Here is a 9,819-nt window from a genome sequence, read left to right on the forward strand (position 1 = left end):
CCATAATGCTCTGCTCTGGTGTTGAGTTGGTCATCTGTTGCGTTGCATTTTGTCTGAAACGAGACGCAGCGCTGTTGAAAACGACGCGTCCTTTTTAAGAGTGTACATGATGCAAATGCTAAAACATTACAGCGATTTTGTTAAAAGTAAGAGCTGATAATGGTACAGTGTTCCTACAGTGGTAGCCATCATTGCCCCCCCACTCCCTTTCGTATATTCCACCTTCAGGATACTGAAGGCGTTTCCTCTCGGGGGTGCAGCTGCAGGACTGCAGTGAGCAAAGTAAAAAGGAGTTTCTTCTCTCTGCAGTGGAACCTGAATCAGACACGGTGGTTAGTGAGAACATGGAGGGACGGGCAGTTTAAGGGCGACCTGCTAGGTTTTATATCAAACTAAAAACATAAACAACTTTCATCTAAAAAGGAGTCCCCCCCCTCAAAAAAAAAACCTATTTGCACTAATCTCTTCTTCCCCTCCCTCCCCTCCCCCTATCCTCCCTGTAAAATCCCTACAATAATTCAAACACACACATTGGGGCGTATTATAATAATTATCAGTATTACCTATCTGGGCCTGCGCTACACCAGGCCTTCATATATCTAGCTATGCGACACAGGGCTTCATGAAGACAGCAGAGTCATAATGTGATCACAATTCATTAAATTAAATTGACATAAAAAATGCATTGGGGTAAATGGGGAAACGCTTGAATTGCAGAGGTGAATGTTAGAGCCTGAACATGTTGAGCTGAGTGAGAAACTGAAACCACCAGCTGGATCAGAGACTGGATCAGAGACCGGATCAGAGACCGGATCAGAGACCGGATCAGAGACCGGATCAGAGACCGGATCAGAGACTGGCTCGTGACGGACAGCAGTTCATACACGCGAGGAAAAAAGCAGTGGATTTGACATCCTGTACTTGCACTGACGTCCCTGATAGGGTGTTATGCACATAAAGTTCCTGAAGGGGGAGCTCTCTTCTCCCGGTTGAGTCAAGAGACAGATCTGGCTGCATTTACACAGATCCCAAAAAAAAAATAATAATAATAATCAGAACCCAATTTCTAATCTTTTGTGACTCTTGAATGACGGGTTAAAAAAGTGTGAATCAGATTGGGTGTGGATTGTCCCTGTTTGGAGATCAGATCTGTACTCATAAACCAAATTAAGACAGAATGACATGCAGAAGGCTCAGAAAACTTTAAAAAAAAAATGGAGGAATAATGAACACTCTAGAGAGCCAGCTATCCTTCCAGTTATTACAAAATCATCTCTGTGCCGCAAAAAGGTTAAACAGCAGATCTTGTCGGTTTGTGTAAACCGGGCCGGGGAAGATCCTGGTCCGGGAGGTTTCTGATGCGAGGGGATGAGGTTTCTGTCCGGTCGGCAGCGGGAGTCGACGAGGTTCGACGGCGTTTCCCCTCCTCTGGACAGTCCACCTGGAGGAGCGGCCACACCCTCCGGCGAGGATTTCAAACGACTTCAGAGTCACACGGTCGGGTTAACTGCCGCTCTCTGGAGAGTTCGGGGGGGGGGGGGGAGCTGTGAATGCTGGGAAACTGCGGCGGTTTTGGACAGCAGAGTCGTCTTGTAGAAACCGAAGGATGAAGCTGCAGCGCCGGCTTCTGGCTGCAGGACGGTGTAATAACGCCCGTTCCCGACAGCGCCGAGGTCGAGCCGAGCGCCCGGAGGTTAAAACATCTGCAGAAGAGCGCCGCGCTTCAGATGGTCGCCGACGGGCTCGCGGCGGCGCCCCGTCCGTCCGGTCGGAGCGGAGGAAGCCGGCGGACGCCAGCGGCTCGATGGAAGAGCCGACCGGGAGAGACGAGACCGCCGGGTCCGTCCGGGCGGAAAGCGGCGGAAGCGTGAACCGGAGCAGGAATCCTAAAGGCTGGAAATAAAAAAAGAAAAGAAAAAAGACCTTCTTTCGTGTACTGCATCTGGAGTCCGGCTGCCAGATCTCTGTGCTGAAATCCCCCTTTTTGAAGACATCAGGAAGAAACCGCTAACGGGGAACCAGTCCACACGAGGACAGGAGACTTTTTTTATTTTTTTTTGGCTGGTAAAATCGCTGCCATGTTCAATCTTCTACCAGCCAAGTCCGTGTGTAGAGGAGAGTGATGGAGAGGAGACGGACTTCCAAATAAAATCCTTTGGAGTCTTTTATCCTGAACAACCAGAGATTTTCAGGGGAAACATGGGGTGGGGGGGGGGGGGGGGTCTCCAACTTGGAATGAATACAAATGAATCATTGATAAAATCTCCTTTTTCTGCAATCTTATATATTATATTATCATTATTATCTAAAAATAAAGACATATAGATTCTGCAGTGATATTCTATTGTATACAAACTGAAACGAACTATCTGCGAGATCACACTGTTCCTGTTGCTGCTGCTGCTGTTGCCGATTGTTGTTGCCGTTGTTGTGGTTGTTGTTGTTGTTGCCGTTGTTCTCAAGCTGAGGTCGGGTCCAGAGGTTGACTGAGATGGACAGAACGGGACAGAACGAGACAAACGGGCCAACGGACGAGTCGCACTAGTCGTCTTCGTCGTCGTCGTCATCCTCCCCTTCGTCCTCCGCTTCTCTCTTTCTCTTCTCTCCCCGGACGCCCGCCTGCTCCTCTGCAGAGAGAAAGCAAACCAATCAGATCGCTGATGAGGGAGGGGCGCGCCTGAGTGACAGGACACCGACTAGAGCTGCAGCGTTTCATCGATTAATCGATTAGTTGTCAACTATTAAATTAATCAACTATTTTGATAATCGATTAATCGGTTTGAGTAATTTTTTAAGAAAAGTAAGTCAAAATTCTCTGATTCCAGCTTCTTAAATGTGAATATTTTCTGGTTTCTTTACTCCTCTATGACAGTAAAGTGAATATCTTTGGGTTGTGGACAAAACAAAACATTTGAGGACGTCATCTTGGGCTTTGGGAAACACTGATCGACATTTTTCACCATTTTCTGACATTTTATAGACCAAACAACTAATCGATAAATCGAGAAAATAATCGGCAGATTAATCGACAATGAAAATAATCGTTAGTCGCAGCCCTAACACCGAGCAATTAAAACTTTCTCATATCAAACTCCACTGGAGCTGCTGGAAACATCTGGAGGTGACGTCACCTCGTCTACGATTGGCCGGTTATCCACCAGGAAGAAAAATAGAAATAACTACAAATTTACGTTACAGTGATTTTGAAGGGAGTTTGTCTTTAAGAAGATGAAATGTTTGGAAACTGCCCACACGCCATATTCTACATATTAATGTTGAGTTAGAAATGGAGAACTTCAACTCTGGCAAAGACTTTCCGAACAGCCAATGAGAGCTCTAATTCCATTCCAATGGAAACAATAATAAACAGAAATCTGAGGGTTTACTGTAAAATACACTGATTTACATATCATTACCATATGATTCTATATTTTCTGGGGCAGCCATTTTTGGTTCCATGTTAAAAGGGATTCTCCGGCTTCAAAGACTCCCCAGATACTGTGTGTGTGTGTGTGTGTGTGTGTGTGTGTGTGTGTGTGTGTGTGTGTGTGTGTGTGTGTGTGTGTGTGTGTGTATCTCCATGCATGAGTCAGTCAGCTCCCCTGGCATGTTGGATGTATGGAGGAGTGTGTTGTAACTGAGCACATCGACAGGGGAGAGAGCACTGCCTACTGATCACACACACACATACACACACACACACACACACACACAGAGAGGTATGTCTGCTGCCTACACATGGCTTTGACTCTTTGCATTTGACACTTGAAGCTGCAATATAAAACTTTTTACACGTTAAAATAATAAATCTATTCTGCATTCTCAGTCTGTGTTCAGGTCTAAATCCCCAGTTTGTCTGAAACTGTCTCGTCAGTGACGGCGGGACATTTTGGGGCGTAAACCATTTCCTGTGGGCGTGTCTTTAGGGGCGGGGCCAGCGCTGAGCCGGGTGTGTCTGTCAAGGTGAGGCGAGCGGCCGCAGAGCAGGAAGTCACAACAACAACAACAACAACAACAACAACAACAGAGGAGGAAAGAAGAAGAAAAGAAAGAAGAGCGAAGCTGAACGCTCAGAAACACGCTGACCATCAGCGTCAGATCTGACCTGATGATGTCATCAAGATGACTGACAGGTGGTGGGGCGGGGGGAGGAGGGCGGGGCTAACCATGAACCGTTTAAACATGAAAACTGTCTTTCTCTTCCACTTCCAGCACTCCAGCACTCGTCCTCCATTGTAATCCAATGGGGAAAAGATAAAAATGTGAAAATTCCCTCTAATAATCCAAGATTTCCTCTCGATTATTGATAGGTGGCAGCAACCATCCAAATCAATGCAATCACTATTGGTTTCAGTGAAGAGTTTTAGTGTCCCATGGTCTAAATATGGTTTCAGAGGATTTCACTAGTATTGGGTTTCAATTGAGTTTTAGTGTCCCACCATCTAAATGCTGTTAATTTCATTAGTACTGGTTTCAGTGAAGAGTTTTAGTGTCCCGTGGTCTAAATGCTACTTGGGGAAAATTTCACTAGTATTGTTTCAATTGAGAGTTTTAGTGTCCGATTGTCTTCAAAAGCCTTTCAGAAAAGTTAATTAGGCTTTGAGTGGAATTTCAGCAATACTGGTTCAAATGGAGAGTTTTAGTGTCCCAAGGTATAAAAAACGTTTCAGGGAATTTCACTGCATCGGTTTACATTTAGTGTCCCATGGTCCAAATACGATTTCACATGGTACACTAGTATTCGTTTAAACTGAGTTTTAGTGTCCCACCGTCTAAATGCTGTTCACTTCATTAGTACTGGTTTCAGTCGAGAGTTTTAGTGTCCCATGGTCTAAATATGGTTTCAGAGGATTTCACTAGTATTGGGTTTCAACTGAGTTTTAGTGTCCCACCGTCTAGATGCTGTTAATTTCATTAGTACTGGTTTCAGTGAAGAGTTTTAGTGTCCCATGCTTAACACTGTTTCAGAGAACTTGAGATATGACAGTGCTGCAGAGCGTCTCCTTTCATCGCTGTACAGATCGACTTTAGTATTCAGCTGCAAAAAAAAATACCCATGATGCACCGGGAGCGGTCAGTGTGCTCTCTGTTCACTCACCTTCCTCCTCCTCCTCTGCATAGTCATCCTCCTCCTCCTCCTCCTGACAGAGAGAGGAAAGAGGAAAGACAGACAGATAGTACAGAGAAATAAATAACAGTTATCTTTAGTTACACTACAAAACTACATGGGGGGAAACAGCCGGGTATCTGCAGGTTTCAGAAAGAGCTGGACTTGAATTCAAGACCAAATTTTTTAAAAACCAAAATACAGAAACCAACCTGTCAAAACCAGCCTGTTTCTGATTGAACATAACTAATGAAGGTCGTGAAAATATAAAGGGGCAGAATAAGAAAAAGGACACAAGCACATGAAGTCCAGCTGTGTTTACAGATTGTTCTTCTGACCCGGTTCTGGACCTGCACGGTGAAACAAGACTGCTAATAACTGGATTTAAGACATTTTAATACTTTTGAAGGCCGTAAATTTAGATCATTTAAGACTTTTTCAGAACCTGCAGACACCATGACCATCAACATCCTGGGGAATATCCTCACAGAAGTGGTTCTAGGCGGACTAAAAGTTCTCCGTGGAACTCCTACACCACTAAGGGGAGCGGTCTCAGTCTAGTGCAGCACTCGAAGCGACTAAACTCCTCTCATCAGACGGCACAACACTGCGGCTAGTTTCAACACGGAGGGCAGACTCACACTACATCAGTTTGACCAGGTTTATCTCCGTCAGACCGACTCTGACGACCGCGGGACACCAGGGTGGGATTCCCAAAGCCGGGGAGGGGGTGAGGGAAACGGACAGGAAGTAGGAGAAGAAGAACTCTTCAATAGACTAGGCATTTATCCTAAACTTTTTACTGGCTCGATTTCCTGATCTGCAACTGTTTTTTCTCAGGTCTGAAATCCCTTTTTTCCTCCCAGGCATCGCAGCGCTGCGGAGAATCTCTGGACCAAATATTCAAGTTGTATGTCGGAGAAAATCGTTTATTGTATTCAGAAAAGTAAATCCTGACCCTAACCAGCTCATTTTCTGTCCAATTTTTCATTTTTTTCCCTTTGCACTGAAAAAGAAACGAAGTAATAAAAAAAAGTCATTATAGAAAGTCATTCATCTAACGCTTTTTCAGCAAAAAACACTCTGTCCCTAACGTCCAGCAGAAATTAATGTGAAGAAAATTTATAGAAAAAGGAAAGAAAAATCCCATCCCTGTGAACCAAAGTTTGTCTCAGAGACTTTCTTGTGCTCTGATCTTGGACATTTGTCAGAGACGGCCATTTTGGCGGTAAACCTGGTCAAAACTCCTCGCACCGGGGGTCAATCCATCAGTCCGGATCAATTCAGTCGGCCCAGGAAGACAGGATGTGGCAAAGAAAAGTGCACATTCACTGTACTGAATTTCCACTGAAAATGAACCTTTTAGATTCATCAGCATCCGCCTTCCTGAAAATAGTTTCCCCAAGACCGGTCGGTCAACGTTAACCCCGCGTTCACACTGAGCACCACGCCCGCCGCCAGAGTCCATCCGTCTCCTGCAGAGCTGAGCGACCTCGGCCGATGTGTGGCGCTCCGTACGGCTGAAGTTTTCACCGTCATCGGCCGTCAGCAGATTTCTGCTTTTTCCCTACTGAACATATTTCAAAACGGAGAAGTTGATTCCAGCCATTCAAAGCTTCCCAGTTCTCTACAGCTTTTATTTGAAAGACGACAGGAATAAACGTCTCAAAAACGCAGCTTGGAGAACGGCTGATCCATCGTTGGGAAGCTCTGAGGTCTGAATTTTCTGTTTATTTTCAATTCATGCTAGCTAATTAGCGCTAGCTAGCTATGTTAACTCTAAACCAAACCGGGCAAAAATACAGGATTTGACATCTCAAACTTTGGCAGTGCAGACGGAGCCTCTGGCCCCACCCACAGTCCGTCAGAACAGCGACACGTCGACCAGGTCGATCGCAGCGTGAACACACAGGTCGAGTCGAGAGACTCGGGGCAGCGGTCCGCAACATGTTCAAGAAAACAACCAGAGAGGAAAACTAACGGCTCCGTCTACAGGCCACAGGGGCGGGTACATTCAAAAATATAGAGGTGATGTAAACCCCCTCTGGCGGCCATGTTGGAGGTCTTCAGCTCTGAACAGCTGACTGTGTTTCTGTCGTCTCAACAGAACTGAACAGACGGTTAATTTCTGTCTGTTTCTGACTGAACTGATCATTTCATCACTGATCCATCTGACTGATTTAGTGTTTAGATAATGTCAGCTTGTTAGCTAGCTAACCATAGCATCTGGTCAGCTAACATCACTGTCTTGTTGTTAACACATCCGATTAGCACACTAGCTAACGTAGCTAGTAGCAGCTAGCGTTAGCATGTTCACATTAACATCAGTGTGTTTGCTAGCTAGTTAGCTAGCTTCAGTGAGAATGTGACGTTCTGCTGTTCCTGCACCGGGCGTTTGTAAGGAAAGAAAGAAAGGGCGTTTGTTACTGAGATTATGGGTACAATGACGCCGTCTTGGGTATTATTGCTATATTATATAATTTCTTTAACATTTGTACAGGTGGCGGCAGGCCAGCGTGCCTCTCCTCGCCAGCTGAGGACCAGTGCATTATGGGAATCGGGCCTCTGGCTGAATTGAGCGTCGATTGACCCCGGGGCGAACGCTAGACTCTGTTTCCCACCTGCGTGCCCTGTTTCATCAGAAAGGACAGGCCCACCTCTCCTCCCTCTGAGCCCTCCTCATCCTCCTCTTCGTCCTCCTCGTCGTAGTCTCCCGTCGGCCCGGCGCCGTCCTCGCCGTCCTCATCCTCGTCTACAAACACAAGTTTGATTGACAGGTTTAATCAATGAGTCCGTCCCTGCTGAAGTGTCCTTGAGCGAGACACTGAACCCCTACCAGCTGCAGGCTGCCGGTCTGACCTCTGACCTCCCTGTGGAGGGGGGGGGGTGACAACTTCCCTACAGGGAGCAATGTAAAGTTTATCACATTGTTATGAATATGAGCAACTTTTCTCTTGAATCCGGCCTTACCCTGTCCCGGTTCCAGACTCCTGAATCTCGTCCCGCCCACTTTTCATATTTAGTCGAGCAATTCGGAGTCTGGCGTTTCCCTCGTCAACGGCTTGTTCTCAATCGAGCCAATCACAGCCTTTGTGGGCGGGACTAAGGTTTGAACTGTTGAAACCAACCAACAGATTCTCTTTGCAAAGACAATATTTTTGTCAATGGACGGACAGTCTCGGGACAGTTGGTAAATCGCTGGCTGACCTGTAGAGGCTGACTGGCTGCAGCATCATGTGACTGAAGTGACTTTACTTTGCTTTATGTTGCTTTGGAAGATTCATTTTTCCACTTCACATTTCTCTACAATTCAAACGTCTTGTGGAAGTGTTTGTCGAGCTAGTAGAAGATTCCTTCCAGGTTCCCTGGTTTCCTGATCAGGTCAGTCGTGTCATTTTACCACATTAGACGGTTTGATGCAGGTTTTGTATTTTGCTTGGTGGACTTTGTCGGTCTAAGCGTAGCAGGCCTTGCTAAGTGGATGTTAGCAGGAACATTACATATTAAGTTGCAGTAGTGAGCCATTATTGGTGATTTGATTTTTCATTCTTTTATGTTCATTTGCCAAGATGCTTACAGCTGACAAGTTTTCATTTGTTTCTGTCTCACACACACACACACTCCTCCACCCCACACACACACACACACACACACACACACACACACCTTCATCGTCAGCCTCGGAGTCGGGGGCTTCGTTGTCCTCCTGGTCGAAGCCGTCCAGGTACGTGACCTGCGGCAGCAGCTCGAACACGCTCTCCCTGTACTCCTCCAGCGTGGTGATCTCACAGTTAAACAGGTCCAGGCTGCGCAGGCTCTTCAGGTTTTGCTGCAACACAAAACACACGGCTGCATGTTAGCATGGGCAGCCTGTACCGACCTGGGGTTTCTACACATGATACTTCAGAGGATAGAGAGGAGCAGGTCAGCTTACAGTACATGGTACAATGTGTATTGGTGCTGAGACTCATGTTTGGTGATTTTCATGTTTTAACTTCAGTTGAAGGATCTCATGGTTCTACAGGATGGAAGTTTTACAGCTTCTGGGTTTATGAAACCTTTTCAATCCTGTTTGGATAAACTGAAACAGTCAGAAGCAAGGCTGTTTTTCTTAGCTGACATTTTGTTTTCACCCGGTAGGAGTGACATGGTATTATCACTATCAATCCCAAACTGTGGAAACTATGTGACGTTAACTATGTAGTCTGTCAAAATAAAAAGTTAAACCGGGTCCAGCTTTCGCAGGTTTTGCTATCAGAGAATACAGTAATATAATATAATGGTCACATGTTACAGTGCATGGCAGCATATCAGCATACAGTAGTAGCATGTTGCCATACCTTATATACTATAGTCCCTCCACACATGCAGAACAGGCTGCATGTGTGAAAGAGGCTCATGACTAATAATAAGAAGAATAAATAGTATTAGTATAGTGCTTAAAACAAAAGTTTAAAAAGGCACTTCACAGTCAAGACAAAAGACACAAATACAAAAGTTTACACAAGAACTTGTGGTATGCTAGCATGCAGATTAGGACCCACATGTTGTGTACATGTTAATACACTGTTTGACCTGTGACTGGTCCAGGCTCTGCCATCAGACGGTAGCTCTGGTAGCATGTAAGCTACAGGTTTTTTGCAAATAATCTTGAGCTGCGATAAACTGCTCTGTGTTTGTGCATCAGGTCGCTTCAGTCCGTCCTACAAGGA

At 45.6% G+C, this 9,819-nt stretch overlaps 1 protein-coding gene across 3 annotated transcripts in view; it reads right to left on the reverse strand.

Moving 5' to 3' along the window:
- Positions 1-503: 503 nt before the first annotated feature.
- Positions 504-9,819, reverse strand: part of LOC139918756 (putative acidic leucine-rich nuclear phosphoprotein 32 family member C) — a 16,073-nt gene continuing 6,757 nt past the window's right edge. The window contains exons 4-7 of one of the 3 annotated variants that reach the window (XM_071908204.2): positions 8,774-8,936; positions 7,765-7,859; positions 5,099-5,141; positions 504-2,627 (exon numbers count right to left, since the gene is read on the reverse strand). In XM_071908204.2, coding sequence (XP_071764305.1) covers positions 2,542-2,627; positions 5,099-5,141; positions 7,765-7,859; positions 8,774-8,936 — 387 coding nt within the window. In that variant the 3' untranslated portion in view covers positions 504-2,541. Of the gene's footprint in view, positions 2,628-5,098; positions 5,142-7,728; positions 7,860-8,773; positions 8,937-9,819 lie in introns of all 3 variants that reach the window. The other 2 variants (XM_078282423.1, XM_071908201.2) reach the window with 2 other exon arrangements.

This window comes from Centroberyx gerrardi, unplaced genomic scaffold, assembly GCF_048128805.1.
Source record: "Centroberyx gerrardi isolate f3 unplaced genomic scaffold, fCenGer3.hap1.cur.20231027 Scaffold_137, whole genome shotgun sequence".
NCBI classification, from domain to species: Eukaryota; Metazoa; Chordata; class Actinopteri; order Beryciformes; family Berycidae; genus Centroberyx; species Centroberyx gerrardi.